At 45.0% G+C, this 22,418-nt stretch overlaps 2 protein-coding genes across 2 annotated transcripts in view; both read right to left on the bottom strand.

Moving 5' to 3' along the window:
- RLIM (ring finger protein, LIM domain interacting) overlaps positions 1-19,112 on the bottom strand; it is a 51,557-nt gene extending 32,445 nt beyond the window's left edge. Inside the window, exon 1 of the mRNA XM_085324386.1 lies at positions 19,098-19,112. The gene's annotated coding sequence lies outside the window, so the exon portion shown is untranslated. The remainder of the gene's footprint in view (positions 1-19,097) is intronic.
- NEXMIF (neurite extension and migration factor) overlaps positions 99-22,418 on the bottom strand; it is a 47,072-nt gene continuing 24,752 nt past the window's right edge. The window contains exons 2-3 of the mRNA XM_085324385.1: positions 7,984-8,108; positions 99-5,032 (exon numbers count right to left, since the gene is read on the bottom strand). Of these exons, the coding sequence (XP_085180511.1) occupies positions 741-5,032; positions 7,984-8,059 (4,368 nt within the window). The 5' untranslated portion in view covers positions 8,060-8,108 and the 3' untranslated portion in view covers positions 99-740. The remainder of the gene's footprint in view (positions 5,033-7,983; positions 8,109-22,418) is intronic.

Below are 22,418 nucleotides of genomic sequence, written 5' to 3'. Positions count from 1 at the left end.
AAAAAAAAAAAAGAGAGAGAAACAAACATCAACCGTCTTTCTAGAAAAGGGAGTCTCTTCTTCAAATACAGGGAAAACCAAAAATGTTGTTTCTGCTTTAAGAAGAATGTAGTCTGATTCCCTGCAGAAAAACCAAACATTTGATGCCATCTTAGTTAGCTTGTGTGGAGTCACCACGACAGGATCATACGCGCTTAAAACTCTGATAGAGCGGATGCAGCCTTACGGTGCAGGTTAGGATATAAACAGCAGAGGGGGCTAGAAAGCACTCAAAATTGCCACATGAAGCTCAATTATGAATGAGTTTCTCATTTTCAAACTAAAGAGCCTTTAGTTTAGGTATCTTGGCTTTTGGATGCATAACCTCTTTTTTGTGTTTTATTTTTTACAAAATGTTCAAAAAAAAGTCTTTCCTTTTCAAAACCGTTAAAAAGAGCGTGTAATCTTTTGTTTTTTTTTTCCCCAATAAATAAGTAATTAAAAACTGAAGAAGCCAAACAGCAGAAAAGAGTAGCCTTGTTAGTTTTTTAACCCCAGCCAAGCCAGAAAATTGGTCATTCTTTTAGGTAGCTTGCAAGTAATAAGTATTTTCATGCATTTAAAAACAAACAAAAAAGAACTGTAAAAGGGGAATGTCTTTTTCATGCAACTTTTGCTTTCAGGAAGGAAAAAATGAGGAACAGCGGGCTTAGCAGGTAGTAGGAAAGTTAAAGGGGCATTCCAGCCAGTTTGGTGCAGCATTACCTCAGTTTTTCAAAAGAAGCTGTCACAGATGGGTCCTTATGGGTCTGTTCACGGTCTGTTCGCTTTATTTTACAGTTCTCATCCCTCAGTGATTTAGAACTTGATTTATGACGGTACAGTTTTTTATGGGTAGGTCCGTTATTGCCTAAAGTGCTCAGGTTACTATAGTTTTTATCAAAAAAGGGAGAGTGAGTGTCTGTATTGTACCCAGTCGAACAGTTGGGGCGACTGGGATCACAGGTTGTGGCTTTGCCATTTTTGCTTGAGCCCTTGTTTGACTTGTGATTCTTTGCCGTTCCTGGAGAACTGCTGTTGGCCTTTTTCTTAGACTCTTGTGACGTCCCCGCCAAAATTTTTAGGGTTTTCAATTTCAGGCTGTTGGATTCAGGTGACCGGAAGATATCTGGCACGCTGTTATGGCCAACGGGCCCCCACAAGGGTTCGATCGAGGCCATCATAAATCTCTGAACGTCTGCCATTCCTGATGCAATGTTGGATAATATATTGGAAGGCTCCTCAAACTCCCTCTGATCGTCATCCAGGAGACTGGTAGCGTTTCCTATGCTAGGTTCTGACCAGCCTGTACTGAGGTCCTTTCCCAGCGACCACTCACCAGATAGCCCGTTATGCTTCCCTATTTTTGCAGCGGTTGGGCTGCAGTGCTGAACGCTCTCGGCGAGTCCCTTGGTTGCAGAGGCCGCGTTATTTAACTGATTGATTGCCCTGCTGCCAACCGCTTGAGCCTTTTCACCATTGACCCCTGCTGCATTTTTCCCTTTCCGAGTTGATTTGGGTGTCTGCCTGGAATTTTTACTTTGCGGCTTATCGGTCCCTTTGTTCGTTTTGGGAGATTTTTTCCTAGTGGTTTTCTGGGAAGAGCTTTGGTTTGTACCCGCGTTCTTGCTGGATGAACTTTTCCTCTTAGATTTTGACACTTTGCTATTGGTGCTAATTTGACCAGATGGCTCATTAAATGTTGACAAGCATGGACTTTTTTCAAGAAGGCTGACAGAATCTTCATCGTTGAACATATGGAACTGAAAYTGATGATTATTTAAAGTAAACCCATTATCTGCCTGCTCCTTGGTCTGAAGGACCCCACAGTTCCACTTGACCTTCTCAGAACTGTTGAGAACAGCCTGGGTGCTCTCCTGAAAGCCTTTCAGGGTGCCCAGGGGTTTGSTGTCGGAGCCGGTTATCTGCGGGGAAAGGTTGGGAGTGTCGGGAGGAGACATCTCCGACAGGGAGGACTGACGGAACTTATCAGGTGTGAAGTTGGAAATGTCTAAAAGGTCCGTGGACTCCTTCAGAGGGGTTATTTCATCTATGCTTTGTTGGATCACTAGCTTGGGACTGCAGTGGGCCAAGAAATCATCATTAATATCATCCTCGCCGTCCTTTTCACAAGACTTTAAACTTAAAGAACTGTAATTGCTAGAACTAACTGACAATGAACCCACTGAATCAAAACTAATGAGTCTGCCATCATCTGTACTTAGTGTACCTCGCTGGAAATGAAAGCGCCCCTCTCCATTATTAAAATGACATGACTGATAAGAATCATCAGACTGCACTTGTTGGTTATCCGGCATGTAATTTTTTTGGTAGAGCAATTTGCTGCTATTCAGATTTACTTGACTGTATCCAGAGGCTGGGAGGCTGTCTGCGCCCGCCGCGCCACCAAACTCGCTTGGCAGCACAGAAGCCTCCCTCATGTCACTCGGAAACTCCTGCTGGTTGCTGCTGGCAGCCTTGTTTGCTGGCCACATGCTACTGAAGTTGTTCTGCTCCATTTCCAAGTGGCCAGGTGACTGCTGCAGCTCTGACTCTGAAGGCGGCGAGAGCACGCAGCTCTGGGAAGGCTGCAGAGCCGAGAACGGCTTCTCTGCCTGAACGATGCTGGGGAGCGAATGCTGCTGCTCGGAGGGATGCTGGGTGAAGTATGAGATACCAGTGTTGCTTGACAAATCAGAAGCATCTAACAATGTCTGCAGATACCCTCCAGGGATCAGGGGTACATTGGTGGTGATATTAGCAGATGGTAGAGGCTTGTCTGAAGAGGAGGTGGATGGTAGGAAAGGAGCATTTTTAGCAATCTTATCCTCGTGGCACTCCGAAAGATGGGAGCTGTCTGAAGCACAAGGAACATTTTCGTCCTTCAAACGAGCTGCAGAGTCCTGGTTTTCCAGAGCCGGGGAGCCCTCCGCTGTACTTGCAGCAGCTTTGATTTTCTTGCAYTTCAACCTGGCTTCGCTTTTGAATTTGATTCGGCGGAGCACTTTCCTCTCCGTCCCCTTATATTCCCGCTCCTGCGATTTGCATTTCACTGAGGCGATGCCAGTGATGTCATTTACATGTAATCCGTTTGCACAGCTGGGGGTGGCGATGGCTAACGCCTGCAGCCCTTTCAGGCCCGCGTCCTCCTTACTGCTGCAAGGCTGCTTGTGATCCGAGGAGCAAGAGCCCAGCTTGTTCACCGATTGCTCAATGGCTTTAATTCGTTGAATCCTGTGCCTGTTTGCTAGCTTGCATTTTCGCTTCCGTGGGTGAGGGAGGAACGAAGCATCTGAGCCGTTAAGATAGAAATTCTGCTTGTGGTAGAGAGACGATCGGAGCAAATCCATCCGGCTCTGCTGCCTCTCCTGCCAGAAGCCCTTCAATGGGGCCAGCTTCTCGTATTTGCTGAGCAGCTCCTCATTTAGGGTGACAGTTGTCTCATTGGCATCCACTTTGCTCAGCTTTACCAGCATATGCTTCTCCCCCTTAAACCTGTTAATGATGATGTACTTGATGATAACGGGCGGCTCCTTGCGAGAGACTTTTCGCCTTTTCTTTGGGCACCACTCATCATCATCTTCCTCCTTGGGTCCATCCGGGAGCCACTCCTTCTTATCCAGGATCTTTTCATTCTCAATGGAGTCAACATCGTACAGGTAATCATCGCTGTATCGCACTTTCCTCTTTGCCCGCAAGCCATAGTTCTGCTGGATGAAGGAACTGGAGTGTTCCCTGGACAGGTAGCGGCTACAGTCCTTGATATCCCGCAGCACATCGTAGGAGGACTCAGTGCAAGTGCTGTCGTCACTGAACTCCCCAGAGTCCTCCGTGGAATTCACAGAGTCCAAGAAGTGGCTCCTTTTGGAGCCCACGTACTGCACCATCTCCGCACTGTTGCACGATTTATTTAAGGCAGCTTTCTCCTCCTCCTCGCCATCCTCTTCCTCCCCTTCCTCCTCCTCCTCCCCCCAGATGATGCCTTCTTCAGATTTGAATTGAGCGGGGTCCGTGGCACCACCCGGCCCCCTTTTCAGGGTGCTCCTGCTGTCCCTTTTAGTGCAGTTGCCAAACACGCTGGGGAAGAAGTTGAACTGGGCATCCTCTTGCAGGGCGGTGGTCTTCTCCCGCACGTTGTCCTGGAAAGATTCGTATCTAATCTTTAAGGAGCAGACGTCACTTCCCAAGGTTGAATCATCATCATCAAACATGTAATTATCCACATCTTCCTCCGAAAACAGATTTACAGAAAGCTCATTTTTGGAGCAGAGGTCAAGTAGCTCAATTTTACTTTCACTAATGAAAGATTCAAAATAGCCCCATTCCTGGTTGGGATTTGTTAGTAAAGGTTCCTCACCATTGCATTTGTCTAGTAGTAATCCCTCGTAATAATTTTTCTGAGTGGGGTCCTCTGAATCACTGTCAGATTTTTCTGCATCCCTTTTGTCTGCTGCCCTCGATTTATGCATAGGGAAGCTTAAAAGCTGGTCTGAAAGCAGTTGATCCCCGTATCTCATGGTTTCTCCTGTGCTCATGCAGTGAATCCCTATATCAGAGACCGAACAGGTGTCATAATCCCTATTTATATCACCCACTTTCAGGCTTATTCCCGGCTCTGCATCAATGCCGTCCTTTGATTCAATAAAGCAGCCCAGGCAGGTCCGGCTCTGCTGCATCAAGCAGTCCCCAGTGAGAGCTGACATGCCTCCGGGCTCCATCATTGTGAATGGAGCCTTCTCACAGTCGCCTGGCAGGGACCAAGAGCTCATGCCCTTTGTCACGCACGATGTAAGGGAAATGGCGTGCGCGGAGGAGTCATCTGAAGTGTGCTCAGGTACATCGGTGAGCCTCAGAGGAGAAGGCGGGCTCAGCAGACAGGGCTTCTTTGAAGTCAGAGGAGGCAGCGCTCGGTGGCACGCTTGATTTTCCTTCTGAGCTATTGTCAAGGCTGGGAACGTAACCGCAGCATCCGCAGCAGTGCAAGGCCTCTCATCGCTGGCCAGGTCATGTGATTCTGGAGGAATATTAAAGAAAAGGGAGAAAGGAAAAGAGGGAAGAAGACAGAGTTTACAAACCTCACGATTCGGCTCCGGCTCTTTCCCCCTCTGCCCTTCTCCGTGGTTTGGGAGGTGACTTTTCCTAACCACTTCTTTGGAAGGCAGCAGGCTCTTCCCCGCAAGATTGCGGTCTTTCATTTGTGCATCAAATTAATCTCATGATGTACAAAAAGCAGAGAGGTAACGCTCTACCCCCTGTAGCCAGCTGGAATAGGTACAAGATCATGTTTAAAAAAAAACAAAACCATCCGCTCTTTCTTTCTACATACCGTTACCTGGATACTGCCTTTCAAACCTGACAAGGTTATTAAAAAACAAAACAAGCCTAATAAAAATGTTCCCATTAACATTTAAAAAATTAAAAGAAAAATAAGATTCTTAAAGAAACAAAACATCCCCCTGCAGTGTCTGCAGCCTAAACATACCTGAACTGCATCACTGCTTGAGTGTCAGAGAGTTATATTTATTTTTAAGTAGTTGTTCTGTCATTGTCCAAGCTGAGAGAAWCACAGAAGATAACTCAAAGAGCTTAAGACAATCCTTACTATAATTGTTATTATTTTGCAATTCTTCCCGTTTTGCCTAATCTGCAGAATGCCTTTTTAATAATATAAGGATTCTTTTACCTAAGGATTTTTTTTTCTTTTGTTTTTTTTAACAACATAGCACTATTTTATGGCAGAACAAAATTATGAATATACTTTTATCAGACTTTCGGCTCAACGGATGATATGACCCTTGAAATTTAAATACAATGTCTTTTCATCCATGAACATGCTCTGATATCTCTGAAAATAAAAAAAAACACACGAATGTGTGCATTTATAATAACCAAAGACCTCTACCGATTTAGAGCTGAATAATGATGCTTTTAGGCTGGCACGCATCTAACCTTTTTGATAACTTCATTGAAATCAGCAGGGTAGGCGCAGTGATAAGGTCCTACTTATTGCTAACAGAGGGGTGGTGGAAATGCCTGATGTGGACCAAGCAAATCCAGGAAAGAGCAAGCCTCCAGCAATGCCAAAAGCCAAAAAGGCCTTTTCAGTTTTAACCTAACTACAGCCCAAGAGTGTATGAGGAAAAATACTGACCATTCCTGCCGGGAATCAGCGCTGGAACTAGGCCAGTCCCTAACTGTGCGTGAGAGTAGCCTAAAGCCTGCTCTAAATTAACTGCTGCCAGTGCAACAAACTTCGCTTTGCAGTCAGGGTGCGAGGATGCAAAAAGCGTCAGGCACACCTCTAAACTCAGCCCCAGGGAGACAGCGGCGTAAGAGCTGCCGGCTGGGCACCGCTGCCTTCGGAAAGGAGAACGGCAGCTCTTGCCTTGCTTGTCGCTTCGGACTCAGCGCCAACTCCTACACAGCAATGCTTAATTAAAGCACTTTTTAAGCCCTGTTTAATTGAATTTCAGGGAAGCAGTGTCAGGTTCTAGAAATCAAATCTGTCTTTATTGACCAGGTCACCACAGATTTTACTGGGAATCAGTAGATTAGACAGAGGGACCATGGCTCCTTGTAGCTCTCGCAGCTCCCAGCTACTGCTTTACCTTATTGATGTCTAGATACATTCAAGCAGAAGATGGGCTGACACATGCAGATGCGTTCAAAATCCCCTCCCACAACAGAGCACAAGCGAATGTTTCGCCCGCCACTAGCACAAGTTCTGGGGGCTGCTGGGCATCCACGTGTCTGCAGTCACTCCTGGATTTCAGCTAATGAATATGAATAAAATCTGCCTCTCTACAACCAAAGGGTTTGAACATACAAGACCGCAGAGGACTGAGTCCTAAAGGTCTAACAGGGTCAACTTGATATACAAATATTTCTTTGTATATTTTTATATATTGCAAGCTTTAGAGGTTAACACAAAGTCTAAAACCCAGCAAATTGACCAAACAGCTCCACAAAAACTTTGTGAAGAACAAAAACGTCAAGCTTTTCCTCAACACCTGAACACCACTGCATTCACTGCAGCTTGCAATGGAAAGGCCAAATGTCTTGAGAAATGCTCAGAGGAATCTTTATTTCAATCAGGTTTTCAGGCAAGCAGAGCGCTATTACTTCTAATTAGTTATTGCTTTTGAAAGCAAGTAGGAAATAGATTAGATTGACTAAAGAAAAAGTTAGATACTTCAGGCAGGCTCCTAGAACAGGCTGATCATTCTCCACTGATGTCAGTGAAAGCTGAAATGACTTAGTAGTTCAGAGCATCATGACTGCGACTAGCAGCGTGTGTTTATACACCAAAGAGGTGCCCAGAATCCTAATGGGATCTTCAGCCAGCAAATTGAAAAGGCCTGCTCTGCTGAAACGATCACAACAGCACGTGGAGCTTCAAAAAGGCCCGGAAAGCAGCAGAACTAATGAATCTTGCTCTCCTTGTGCATCTGTGTCCTACAGTCCTCCATGGCCACGTRGCACAGAGATCGCTGGCCTCACAGGTCAGACCTTCCCTCCCTGGATCGGTTTCTTCTGCCCAACATCTGTTTTTCCCCAGATTTGTAGGGATTGAGTATCTTTCAATRAAATTTGACTGAGATTAGCTAACGGCTTCATAAGGAATTGTGAAAAGAGGAAAAGGATCCCAACAGACAGAGGGGCAATGTGATCTCATGTGAGTTGTTTCCCTGAGAAACCAAGCAAAAATCCATAATTCAAACTGCATGTGCACATAAACATTCTCAACCATGCATATGCATGGGCAAAAGCAGTACTTGTTAGACTTAAAAAACTGTAAATTCACAGCTGAGTGACATCTTTGCAGAAAATAACCATTTACCCTACTGATCTACATTTGATAGATACCTGCAAACCATTAAAATTAAATACATGAAAAGAATTAGGAAAATAAGTTGGCTTGCAAGTTGTTGTTGCTCCCTCATGTACTGTAATTAGGTTTCTTACCATTTTCTTTCACCCCATTAATCAGGATAGTTTCTTGGTCTTCTGAGGCACAATCCTGCTCTTGTTGGTCATCCATCAATTTAACCTCTTTCTGTTCATTCCATGCCCCACTGCGTCTGGCCAACCTGCACATTTCCAGAAACATAACGACAGTCAGTACAATTCTCAAAATTGGCTCAAGGAACCATGAATAAAAAAATAACAACAATAAAAAAAAMCCTCCACAACATCACATGCTGCCCCTTCCCTGCTTAAGAGGACAAATACTATTTATTAAGGCTACCATATCTTCACTTATCCACTCCYAAAGCTAAGCCCAATGTATTTCAGCAGGGTTGAAATGATATAGATCACCATTTTCTTCCCCAAAGGCCTTCTTTAAACCTTTGAGTGGTGCTCTACACTTCAGCAATGCCTTTCACATCATCTGAAATTGCTTTACAAAAGCAGATGTACATCATTATCTCCATTTAGCAGATGGGTTAGCGGAGAAGCACGCAGAGGAGCAGACTCGCCCCAGGATAGACAGGGAGGAAAAAACTTGCCCTGAGACTTTTAGGAGAAATGTACCTATAGCCTCATTTTTCATTTTAAGCACTTTTTCATCATCCTCCCTCTGGAATTTGGTCTCATCTTCATGCCACCCACTGTTGCGCTCACTGTTCCCTGTTAGCTGAAATTTTATCTCAGCCGCATGAGCACCGATCTAGACCGATGCCCCTGAACTTGCTGGCATTTCTTCAAACTAACAAAACAGAGAAAAGAATCAGGTCTGTGTTTTTCCCCTTTCTCCATTAAAGACAGAGAAATCCACCTAACCCTTGCATGAAAACAATCGGCTGTTCAAGGAGCGCAAGCCTGAGCAATGGCGATATGCACCTGCCTCCCCACGCGGACCGCAGTCAGCACCCAGCACCAACGCTGCGCGGTGAGATACACCTCCAGGAGCATCATAATTTCACCTCTTTGGCTGTAAATTAAAGGCAAAAATCTTTTTTTTTTTTTCTTTCCTTCTGGTGACTCAAACTCAACTTTTTCTCTCGTGGAACAGGTACTAGGCTGAAGCATAGTCTTTGTTTTAGGATTTTTTTTTTTATCAACATTTGTCAGTATCTGATCTTCCCACGGTATTCACTGCCCTGGGTTCAGAAGAGGAACTTCATTCATATTCAGACTTTCAGTGGAGTCCTCTTAATTAATGTGAAATCTTTACAAGCGTCTTAGTAAGTGAAACCTTCACTGAACTTAAAGATGTTGTGACACCAAGAGTAAGATAAGAATAACAAGCATCAGTAACTCAATTCCTTTGCATATTTAGAGGAATATTTAACTAACCCTGTGAGTTTTACTTTGATGCAAATCCGCGTTTCAGAGCTCTCAAAATGCGAGTCAGTGTGTTCAAGTCAGACTCCTCGCTCTCACCAATATCCACACTCTTCTCAACACCCCGGTCTCCTACTGTGGTTGACAAAAGCTTTCTTTCTGGAGCCAACGCGTTCGGCGGAAGAATTGCTGACATATTTTAACAGAAGTGACTCAAAGCGTATCTAGCAAAATTCCAAATCACAGATCATGCATCATTTTGAGTACTTACATGTAACTTGCAGAAGATTAACTTCTAAGTGTGAAAGCTGCTCTGCATTTTCCAGGAGCAGTCTACAACATCATGCCTCCTTAATAATATCTCCTGCCTATTAAACATATGTTCAGGAAAATCAGAGGCTAAAGTATTAAACGAGCCAGCACGGCTTCTTGGGAGTGGRCTGTTTGCTGCGTGAGGCAGAAAAGCTGAATTAAGTAAGGAGCTTAAATATATTATGATTTGATAAATGTGTTTTGTACACCTTCGTGGTTTTCCAGGTGGAAGGTAAATGTGCCAAGATCTTTCATTTCAATTAACTGCAGGCAGGTAGAGTTGGAGTAGAGGATATTTGGCTATGCATGTTTACAGATTTGAACTCTCTGCTCACGTGCTCACTTCAAAAAACACTCAAAAGGGCATTTGTGGATGATCTGACTGTCAGGTGACATCTTCAAAATACAGAAGGTTATAATCAACGTTCCTGCGCACTCTGATCTCCACCATCTTTCTGAGGTGCAGAGGTGATGCTYTAATAGAGGCTTAGCCGGGCAGGATCAAGCAGCAGCACCACCTCCTCCCCTTGAAGGAGCAGGACGTAACGCGGAGCAGAAATCAGCTCTACAGCTGTAAGCGAGCGCCTCTCCAACTCCTGCCCCGTCATCCCTCGGACTCAAATCACGTAACCAGCCACCGCGCAGGAACAGCTGAACTGGACAAGACTGTTTAGTCCACAGGCTCGGTCCTTGCTGACAGTCACTAGTAGATGCAAAGCAAAAGTCCTGCTCTAGCACCTCAATTTCAATAACCTGCAGCTAAGGGACTTCTGGATTCACAGAGAACATCCACACTTTATTCATTCGCCGGACCATTTTCTACCTCGTTTACATGCCTGGCTTCCACAGCACCTTGCGGTAAGGCACTTGGCAGTTTGTGCACTGTGTAGGAAAGGACCTACTTTTGTTTGGTTCGAATCTGCTTTTCCCCAAAGGACGGGCAATGCTTCCTCATTTTGCAGCTCCATCAGAAACATAGCCTCACTCCTAGAGAGGACTTGGAGTATGACCATCATATAAATATTTAATAGTAATATTTATATTCATAGGAAGAATCATAGCAATATTTCAAGTTATCCAAGTATATAAGGCAAAGCAGGATACTATTTAGCTCTTTCTCACTGTTCCATGTAACGCTTAACCCACAGGAACCAGGTTAAGGGGTACAAGATGATGCAGTGTCGCTGCAGAAAGCTTAATTTTGCAACAGTCAAGTCTTCACTTTATCAGCAAAATGAGCTGAGAGCCACAGTTGTGTCCTCCACCTTCCTGCATCATGCAGAAGCACAAGCACCGTCTCAGTACTGGCTGCTCTTTCACTGGGATATACCTGTTTATAACAATTTGGTGTAAAATGCCACAGGTGGCCTGTTTGCAACCAGCAACAAAATCATAGCCACATTAAAATAATGGCTTGCAATGAATAAAACATAGAACAAAAGTGGAAACAGTAATTCTCCAATAATGTAAACTTGTCACTCGCAGTGCCCGAACCATCTCCAGAGAGAAAATAGTAACACGGACATAAAGCATTTTTAAAAAAGCATTATACTGTTACCCCCGGGACATCTCCTGCAGGAGAAAGGCACAAGGTCTCCTTACTCGCGAGTATGTGGATTTGCACCTCTACCTGCTCGCCGCTTACTGTTTTGGTTATAGCTTGCAGAGCCTGCGGTTTGATTGCAGTTTGCATTTCTCAGAGTCTGTCTGGGAGCCGCCTGTGTCGTAAGTGGGATTTGCAAGCGAGGATGTGAGGGAGGCTTTCTGCCTTTAATTACTGCTGGCAGACAGTTAACTGCCAAACTTCAGCGAGAGAGCAGGGCTAATTTGGGCAAAGGACCGAGGAGCCAAGCAACGGGCAAGCAGGCAGTCAAGCAAGCAGACGCAGGAAAAGGGAGTTCATAGGTGGGAAGTCCGTGGGATTTTTCGTCTCTACTTATTATTGTTTTTAGGGATACGTGTGTATAAGGAGGAGGGAGGTGAAGAAAGCCAGGTTTTGATGGATGCAATCCAAAGATGGGAAAACACGACAAAGACGACAAAATGCAAGAGTTATGGGGATGTGCCTGTGCATAACTATTTACATAAAGAGCACTGACTGAGATAACTCGGAGCAGAAATTGGAGCTCTAGAAACAAGCTGGAAAGAATGGGGGATCAGCTGGGGATCTTCGGATGTGGCTGAAGAGCAAGGAAGTGAGATGAAACAGGCTATTTAAAGTTTGCAGGGACCTGCTGAACAAGAGGACCTTTTAGGAGCAGCGTGACCCACGAAAGGTCAGATCCCACGGGGAATGGGGGGAAACACGAGCTAGTGTGAAAGAAAAGCTGACAAAGGGGCTCGACGCAATGGAGAACAAGAAGAAACAGAAGCCTGGGAATAACAAAGAGGAGAAGAACAGMTGGTTCCCTTGAAAAGGAAAACTAAATGAAGGCAGAGAGGAACCGGGGGCGCAGGGTATAAAGGCTATAGACAGTGAATATACAAGGGGTAGCGAGAGCAGAACGAACACAGGACCAGCTGCAGGCAGGAGAATAAAAGGGAGAGGAGATGAATTTCATACAGCGTTAAGCCACTGAAGATATACCTGACTGAGGTCAAGCTATTATGAAGAACCAACAGGAGGAAATTCAGATACCAGCTTGAATTTTATGAACTTGGCTGGAGGTGGAGTGGACTGAGGAAGGTGACAGCAGRCCAAAGAAGACGGTCCAAGATGCGGAGCCAGGTAAACTCCAGTCGATCCTCTAGGTCTCCGGGGGATGATGGCAGAAACATAGCTTGGCAGATTGTGCTATCAGGACAGTTTCAGCAAGTTCGATCACTGGGAAGATTTCTCTTGACTGCACCACGTACTTAAGGGTCTAAGATCATAGCTGCCATAAATGAAAAAGATATTGGCTAAGAAAGGAGACTGAAGGGAAGAAGTCTCAGAAAGAAAGCAGTGGGGCCAAAATAGAACCCAATTAGTTTTAAGCATGAGCCGGACAAATGAATGGACAGAAGGACGGGATGCAGTTGCCTGTGACAGCAGTATGTGGGGCTCAGCGACCTAGAGTAATCCCTTCCAGCCCTCTGATCTCAGGTGAACCTATGCAGGATTGCAAGACTCCCTAAAACCTCTCAGCATCTCAACTAATTCTCCATTCCTTATGTTCTCTGTAAATTTTCCCACTATGGTTGCTAATGGGTTGTACTAACGCTGTTAGTGAAGAGCTTTTTTGCAGAAGCCTGGAAGAATAAAAATGTGGTACTTGCAACTGGTTCTCCCATTCCCTGTGAGCTGATGTCCTTCAGCCCACACAGCCACATAACCCAAAGCACTATTTTGTACMGCTTTAAAAACCCCATGTGATACTCAAGAAGTTTTATGGGGACTGGTATTGCTAGAGCTGAGCAAGCTGTGTTGGYGGAGAGACGCGGTCAGAGAACGAAACACAGTTCCCAAGATCAAGTTCCTCCAGCCCTCACTGCTAATAGTGATCCTACCACACACAGAGAGCACACTGCGTGCAACACCTTTCTGTCAGTTGTTTGGAGGAAAGGAGTTGATCCTTTTCCTATAAAGTTAAAGATTGTGCAACACACTGCTAACACAAGGAACGTTCTCTGTAGGAAATGAAATCAAATGGTGCTGGTGAGCCAGAAAACATCCTTCTCCTTCAGTGCTGCCCATRGCTGTCCTGAGCAGATGTTGATAGGGTAGGGGGAAGGACCAGCCACTTCYAGAGGAGCAACACAGTCCTCCAACACTGGCCCAGGAAGACATGGCCCTATCGAGGGACTTGTTGGAGCCAKTTCTTCCCCATCAGGACTCCCTCCGCAGGCTCTTCTTTGGGAGGCGGCAGTGATTTGGCTCATGGTGTTTTTCAGCGAAGGCGGCGCTGGTCTCAGTGATGTCCTGGAAGCGTTTACAGGGGATAAAGACAGCCAGCTAGCCATGACTGCCATGTAATCCAGTGCTTTGCTGCCTAGCTATATTTCCATAGCTAGTTGAACATCTCCTTGTTCGTATTTCCTGAGCACCAGCATTATACTGTTGTGGCTTAATATACTCCCAAGCAGAGAAAAAAATCCACCAAGTAAAATAAACAGTCTACTAGTCTGACTGAAAACCCACCTACACATACAGAAATTATATTAGATGGACTAGATTAGGGGTTAGCGATAGCTGTTCCATAACTAAGGTTGCAATGGTGTTTTAGTTTAAAGCTGAACAAGAAGACSACCACTAGCACACAGACATAACCCAACATGCCAGCTCCTGTTTTCACCCATCTTTTACCTACCAAGCGCTTTTGTTTGCTAGAGATGATGAGGGTAGAGGGAGTATCCAAAGTGAAGGGAAATCTTTTTCTGGAGAAATGGGGGAAGAAAGTGAAGCAGAAGATGTGGCTTTTTTCTGCAGAGTTATGAATAAGCGCAGGTGTTAGAATGAGTTCCATATCTATCTTTCAAAAAAAAAGAGCTTTAGAGAAATTAATTACATGTCAGAGCCTCTGACAGGTCTTTTAAGAATTATGATACTTTTGAATGAAAACATTATATACTTAAAAAGAAATACCATGTAAATGTCTCCGAGATATTTACATTCCATAGAGTAGTAGTAGAAAAGAATTCAGCTTTATCCACAGTAGAAATGAATGCTGTATACACTGTGCTCTTGTGAACAACAATGTCCTCTGCCCTTGCAGGACTTTATTAACCCTTCTGCAGAATTTAAAAAACAGAGTTCAGGGGCATCTTGCACAAATCAGCCATAAACAGAAATAAGGCACTCCAAAAGACACAGAAATGCTGCTCTCAACTCTTTGGGCTGCATCCTAGAGCAGACATTTCCTCTCTAAAGCAAGTCCAACACGTTGCACACCTCTTCCTAGGCTAACAAAGTGGGCAGCAAGGCCTCTACAGAGAAAAATATCTATTATTTTATTGCACTTTACTTTAGCCCTGACAGAATCTCTACAGAACATAGGATAGGGAGCTTCCTTCAGAGACAGTGTTGTGGGGCAACTGGCCTGAACTCTTGCCAACCCAATGTGCTCCCAAGAGCCGGTGCAATGATGTCAGGCAGCAAATTGACCTGAACCACTCCATTTTCCAACCAAATTCTGAGTTCCCCAGATCCTTCTTATTCTAAGGACTCCATAAAATTTGATCCCTAATTTTTATATTAACTYGATATCTGGTGGGTGAGCTGATAAAAATCTTCATTTGCCAGTAGATGGGGATATGTTTTATTGCAAGGTCTCTAGAAAAAGGTTCTCTAGAAGCACCTCCTCAATAAGCCTACTTTTGCAAGAATTTACATTTTTATTTAGGCCTAGGGTCTCAAAATTTTGCCTTGCATCATAGCAAGAAAAAAATGCAAAGATGCCTCTGTGGGGAGTATGTGGCATTTCCAGAACCAGTGGGGCTCCAGGGATGATATTCATCGAGGGAAAGGTATGGTGAAACCATCCCCTTCCTAAAGTGCCTCTCCTATCTGGGAAATAGATGCCAGATTTAAGGATTCCAAGTTATTTTCCCAGAAGAATTTCTTGAGCAAATCCTACCTCCTAGCAGCTCCCAGGCCCTCAGGTATCAAAAACGGTGGCCACGTGGGAGAAGAGGATGAGTGAAGAAGGAGAAAGACAAAACAAAGGCGGCCCTGGTGAGCTAATCTCAGCAATCAGACATCTGAAACCCTTAATGGAGGTAAGGTCTGACAGAACAAAAGTTAACTGAAAATAAGTTCAGCAACCTAGTTATAAGTATGGATAAAATCCTCCAATTAGGAATAAATTTGGGGGGTGGGGGGAGTACCAAAAGCCCAAAGATGATAGAAAGAGCTTGTGGAAAAAATGAAGAACACAAAAAATCATGAAAAGAAGAAACAATTTAAGATCTAGTGTGTTCCCAGAAGGTGTAAAGGATGGGTGGCTTGTTAATATTCAAAGCAAGCCCTCCACCTTTTTCACAGCTGAAAGCAAATGCAACAATTATTGCCGAGCCCAAGCCCCAACTCCAGCAGACCCCAAGATACGACATTAATGGCACGCTATTTTAGAGCAAATTCTGAAATAAATGACAGTTCCTGACCTTACACTGGGAGGACATCAGGTGCAAGTGCTTCAAGACCTGTCACAAACAACTTTAAGGAAAAAGGAAGGAAGTGAACAAAATTATAGCCTTCCTGACAAAGCGCATGTAAAACACAGACGGTGCTTTCTCTATAAATGTATTCTCACACATCAAGAACAGCAGTATATCATAAAGGGAAAAGGGCGGCAATTAAAATCCTTGAGAAGCTGAAATGCGTGAAGGAATGTCTGAAATACAGCTTGTTTCAGCATAACACTGTCCCGTACTAGAGAACAGGTATCTGCTAACCCCCCCCAGTACCAAAACGCAACGGCAGAGACCCGGCTGAACAACCCACCAGCCTCTGGCCCGGTGTGAGATCTAACAGCAACAGGGAAAAGGGGGAGGCTCAAGGGAAATCGGATGGTTCCTGGACGCTGACAGTAAGACGGGTCTCTTAAGAAGTGTCTCCGGGTTTTTTTTGGTCATCCGCTCTCATTTTACAAGTGGGGAAGGCAGTGAAGGGATACACAGCTGGGGACACTCTAATGAGCTTCTAAGAGCACCGCAAGCGGAGGGGGACATTCACATCCTGAAAATGGGAACGAGTGATGGTCTAAAGTTAAAATTTTATTTCTATAAAAATTAAGAGACGTGAATGGCCTTACCCAAAGAAAGAAGGTTTTACAATCGAAGACAGACAGGCCGAGTATTACACGGTTGCTACAAGCTTATTAAAATCAGCGATGAGAACTGCTGCAGGTACAGCTTCCATACTGCTCCCCAGGACCGGGCTGTAATTTTATTAGCTAACTACATCCTTTCTGTTTGAATGGCGGGGGTGGAGGATGAAGACTTCTGATCAAAGGTCACCTCGGAAGAAAATTAACAGCTATCCAACCAGGGTTAGCACTTTTTTTCCCCCCTTCTTTTACAGCTTATTAGGATTACAAACATATTTAGAGAAGCAGAAGTTATCTTTGTCTGGGGTGGGATGAGGAGGAGGAAAGAGGATTGCAGTGATTTCCTGAAAGAGAGGAGTTCAGCATTAAGAACCRAGGAGAAGGGAGTATTTTAAGAAATACTAAATCTGTTTGAAGAGCAAGATCAGAAGGCATCCGTAAGAGGAATAACCGTAAACTCACCTTTCCAGGCACAGGCCAGTATTTTAAGCCTGATTTGTTCCATAGCTCCACGATGGTCATAAATCAGCTGGTCTCATTATTTTCTAGCAGATCTGATTTTAATAGACAGGAAATCAAAATATAATCAGTATTCAAGAATACAAGTCTGCTCTATGCTGCCCTCTAAGCGAATGATCTGTATAAAAATTTTCAGAAATGCCTAAGASTAAATTGATAAGAAATTACTATGGAAGGCTGGCAAGGCCCTGATGAGAGTAAGTAGCTCATTAACAGAGCTTATTAATGAACACAAACCATCACTACCATCAGTGAAGAAAAGGCAAAACAAGAGCCAAAAGGGAGTAGCACGGCACTGCATCCTTTTCAGACCTGGAATTAAAAAACAAGCAGACCAGTCCCCAAACTTCATCCAATTCTGGAATTTAGAGGCAAACTGACTGTTGGAAAAATTAGTACAGAAAAATAAGTTTAAGCTCTAAGAATAAAAAAAATATTATATGAGCCAAACAGAAGCAAAAAATTGAATCAATCCTATTCATTAAGCGATACTAAGGAAAACAGATGTTTGGCTTAAGAGGGGGAGCAGGCACTCGGGATAACTTTAGAAAGGACCACCTATCTCAGCTGCCTGTAGTTCAGCCTTACCTTAGCGGCAAAGCCCTGCCCCAGCCAGAAGCAGCAGAGGAAATCCCTGAGCAGCCCCACCACAACGGAGGAGGTAGAGCCGATCAATCCAAAATCAAGGATCGAAAAGCTAGCAGCTCCAAAGGGGTTTACAGCTGAATTTGAAAGGCTCTAAAATGCTCCGACACCTCTGTTTAATGAGATTTTGCACAGAAGATGTCTTTGGTCATCTTTTATTCTTCTCCGCGCTTTGCCAGGAGACCCGGCATTGCCCCGTGCGGGCACGTGCAGGCACCTTGAGGGGGTCAAGCTTAGCAGTGGGGGCTCTGCTGCTGCCGCGGCTCCATCGGAGCCCGCCGGACCTCCCGCTGCAGCGCGGAGAAGAATAAAAGATGACCAAAGACGCAGCATGAGGCTGCTTCTCCTCCTTCCTCCTTACAAGCAAGTGTATTCCAAACATGTAGCTTCCACTCAATCGCTGGGTATAAAGTTAAGCCAAATCTGAAATGCTGAAGGTCTGCATTTCTGAGCAAATTAGGCTGGAAAGATTAAAAACTCAAAACCTCATAAATCTGAGAAGGTTCAAAATTCAGCGCGATACTGGGGTATTAACCTCACAAAACCGAAAGGACCTTTCCAAAACTAATTATGTATCCGTCGAGCCTAAACTAACAAAAGCCATTAAAGCGTAGCTCAGGACGGAGATTTCTTGATGGGCAGAATAACTCAATTTAAATGAACTTATTACCAAAATTCTCTTTGTGCTTCAGTATTTACGTTTAGGTCTACAAGACAGTATCTTAAAAGCTTAGCAAACTCTTCCTGTGAACCTAATGGGGAAATATGAGACACTCTGGTCAAGTACATTAATATTGTAGAAGCTTTCTAAGAAAGGGGATGTTTCACAGTCCCTTGAACACTGGATATTATCAAATAACTCAGCTGAAGGGTAGCCTGTAAAATTTTCTTTAGAGATATGGATTAATACAGAGCCAGAGTAGCATGAGGATTTTGGAAATGGGTTTTGAAGAGGTACGTTGCAGAAGAGACTCCGTTCCAAGCTTTTAAGATCACCTCTTTGTTTGTGCTTTCTTAAGATTCCCTAAGTACAAATGTTTCCTTCTCATCCCTGTTAACCACCAGGCTTACCAAAAGAAGAAAGAAAAAAGGAATTGCTCTGTAAAAATCTGTAATACAGTAAAATGTGGACTAAAGAGGGCAATTAAGCTCACTGGTATTGGAGGAGGATATGCGAGCTCATCAGAGTACCTGCTGTAACCCTAGCACGGTGAACATTTCTCTTTTCTAGTATTTTCAATTCAGAAACTTTTATTATAAAAGAGAACCATATAATAAAAGAGAACTATGAGCACAGTGATAGCAAATGGCTTCTTCYATACGATCTCCTTTTTCCACTTTCAACTCCATGTAATTCCTTGTGCTGGGAAAGCAAAGTCTGTGCTCTGAGCACCCGAGTCCGAAGCTGGGGCTGCTTCTGTTCATTCGCTTTCGTCTTCCAAACACCTGCGCACACACCAAAACCCGAGGAAGACRAGGGAAGGCGCACGTCGGAAAAAACACACGGCTGCCCAGCTCAGGAGGCCGCCTGCGCGCGAGGCCCTTACCCGCAAGCAGCCCCGGGGGGACGGCGCCCGGCCGCCCGCCGCCCGGCTCCAGCGAGCCCCAAAGCTGGGCTCCGGAGCGGGTCTCGGCCGCCCCGGCGAGGCAGCCCGGCCTCGCGGCTCCCCGGCCGCGGGCTACGCACCCAACCAGCCGCCCCGAGTTACAGCACCTCGGACGTAAAGATCATCCTCGTAGGCAGAAGGGCTGCTTATCCGTGTATTTGTATCAGGTAATTTTACCCAGCCTTTAATTACCCAACCAGGTAGCAGTTCTTACACAAAACATCATTGTACGATTCTTCCCGGATACCATCTCAGGGTATTGCGTAGAGCGGACAAGGAGAATCCAAGAGAGACTTAGACATACAGACACGAGCATCTTTGCACAGTATCATGGCTGGACCACCAAATTTTACACTTAAAATAGCTTCACAGTTGCATCCCACGTTGCGCATCTAAAGGAGCCAGCGCTTCTGACGAGAAAGGGACTAAGGGCAGGTAGGAAGAGTAAACGATCAAAACACTTATCTCATGGAGCAAAGAATTCATTAGGCCCAAGAAGCAGTCTGAACGATGACAATTATATGATACTATCCATTTTTAGCTAGTAGTTCAGAAAAAGGATGAATTACTAGAAAAATAATATGTGATGATTTATTTAAAGGCTTAGTATAACGTACGTGTTCAAGAAAGCAGAGTTAGGGCTGTGTGAACACTTTAACGCTTGCTTGTCTGGGCTGTTACAAGTTTAACCATTCCAGCGGGGAGATTTAATGGCATCGTATTTGGCTTTAAAACACAGACTGGCTGCTTTACTTTACAGGGCTCRTATCAAGCAAGTAATTTTACAGGGCTGTTTTCTACACGTTCTACTTTTCCTACATCGTTCTATTGATGTTTAATAAATCTGCCAACATTTGCCTTTGAGATTTGGTTCATTTATTTAAAATTCCCAAGCAACCCTATCCACAACTCTGTGTGCCCTAGCAATTCCCCCAATTAGATGAAAGTGTCAATTAAATATAAAGATAGATCTCTTAATTTTCACTTAGCCATATTTTGGGTTCAGCCAAACACCGGAGGCCATTTCTGGAGGCAGAATCCCGCATTAAGAGAGATCGCAGCCTGTAAGATATCAGTCCAAACCTCCATCCGTATCCAGGTAACAATCTGGAATGCTGATATTTAAGAGGAAAAATATCTGGACAGCTGCCCCAGCTCCCTAGGAGGCAATGTTTAGTGAAACTCTTGGATATCACTGAAAGAAGAAGCGGAGATGTCACACTGTGGCTGAAGCATTTTTTCAAGCGTTGAATTATTCACCCGTGAATCTCAGATGTGAAATCCAAATGCTCCGGCACTGCCCTGGCTTTAGACAACGTCTAATTCCTTTCTGTGTAGCGGCAGGGGCCCGTCATCAGCTTTCTTTCATCTACAATCAGAGCGAGGTCACGGATTATTAGTCACATTCACTGTCGCACTCGAGCCTGCGAGCCTGGGACCCTCGAAACGCTCCCCCTGCCCGAATAACCGAGCTTCTCCCGCGCAAGCGCTCCCCRGGCTATTTTCCGCCCGGAAATCGGGGCGCAAAGAGGAACGCAGCGCAGCGGTGATTCACCCGAGACCGCAGGTCCCGTCGCCGTCTTCCTTCTCTCCCGCTAGCCCTCGGCATCAACTATTCCTCCTCCGGTCAAGCTTTTCTCCGCCAATATTCCCGCTCCGTGAGACCGTGGCGGGGAGGACAACCACGAAGAAAGGCATTTGTCAGCTTCGGCTGGAGGAATTAGTGCTTGCACACCGAGCCATGCCGCTGACGGCGTTTCATTTAGGAGGACTTTGGTTCGGGTGGCAACATCAACAGGTCTCGGAGAAGAGAGGAGAAAAAAAGTACTACTGGCAATACCGCAGCAAAGACAAATAGCTAAACACGCGCCGCCTGACATTAGTTAATGTATCACCGCTTTATTCACTTAAGGTGGCCATGAAATCAATTCCTCAGTAAAAATAAAAAAATTTGTATCCAAATATGTCCTCGCAATAGTAGTGAGGCAAGAAATGATGTAACTGAGAAAAAACYCCCACATGTCTATGCAGCACGTTTGAAGGCTGCTGATTTGTCATTGCTTGATGCAGAACCCTTCTGAGGACTTGGTTTCCTGCAAACCAGGATTTTTTTCATGTTGTCTCCAAACTAAATAACTTGCCTCTTTTAAACTTTGCCAGAAATCAACAGAGGCATATTCTCAGCCTCTCAAGGACATTTTGCTTCGTGGCTATAAAAGCATCTCAGGCAAATCGGTAGCAATGTTGGATGGAATCCATGGGAATTGCTAAAAATAAAAAAGCCTTCTCTTTTGGAAAAGCTAAAAATACACATTTTTAAACAGTCAAAATCCCTTCTTACTTCTGGATCTCTCCTGAGCCTCACGCCACAAAGGATGAGACAAAGTCAAAAACAAACTGCGAGCAGTAAGTAGCGTTTCACAGTATGAAGAGTAAATGCAGAATTCAYGGCTCCATCCCGATTCCTCCAGAAAACCAAGCCCCGATCCTGGTTAGCTCATCATCTGCAATAAAAGTGAATCTGCCAGCATGCCCTGCAGATTCCGGCAAGGCAGCCGGAATATTTGCTAGAGAAACAGCCTGCTCTTCAAAGACGAGCAGTCATGACATGCAATCCGATAAGGCAAACTCTGCCCAGCGACTGAGCACAGCAATCGTCCAACAGAGAGCACGCCGGGGCCACCGCCAGCTTCATCACCTCGGCGCACGCGGAATAAAGCCCGTCGCGGAGGGAGCAATCTGACTCTGAAACGAAAGCCCTGAACGTGAGGTTATCTGCTTTCACTGCAGCGACACAGACAACTGCTACAAAACAGGTATTTTGAAAAAAAAAATGCACGCTGCTACCTAGAGGTTTTCTTCTTCCATGCTCTTTGCTAGCAAGCCCTCCTTCACCCACCCCACCACCGCTCACCAGTGCTGATCGGGACCTCATGTGCACACAGTGAYTTTAGGGAGAACAACGCTTGTGGGAGAGGGCTAAAACACTGCCAGAGGGGCWGCACACCTCAATCACCAAGAGAAGGACCCAAGCGATGGATAGCTCGAAGTTCTCCAGGCCTTCACCGTAACAGTGCCGTTCACACCTGCAAGTACCAGTGCCACCAAACCAAAGTCTCCATTCATCTGGTAACACAACATCTGACACTTCTGTGTGCCCCTATAAACAGCAACAAAAGAGCAAACACAGAGGAAAATTAAGCCCACGGCCTTTGGCTCTGCACCAGAAATGTCATCTAGGAGGCCTGGTGTCACCACGGTGGCTGCGTGGGGCCATATGGCC

Source organism: Rhea americana, unplaced genomic scaffold, assembly GCF_003343005.1.
Source record: "Rhea americana isolate MKP2758 unplaced genomic scaffold, rheAme1 scaffold_90, whole genome shotgun sequence".
In the NCBI taxonomy this organism is placed as follows: domain Eukaryota; kingdom Metazoa; phylum Chordata; class Aves; order Rheiformes; family Rheidae; genus Rhea; species Rhea americana.
Note: the sequence above shows the minus strand (reverse complement) of the source record. Positions and strands in the feature narration are given on the sequence as shown.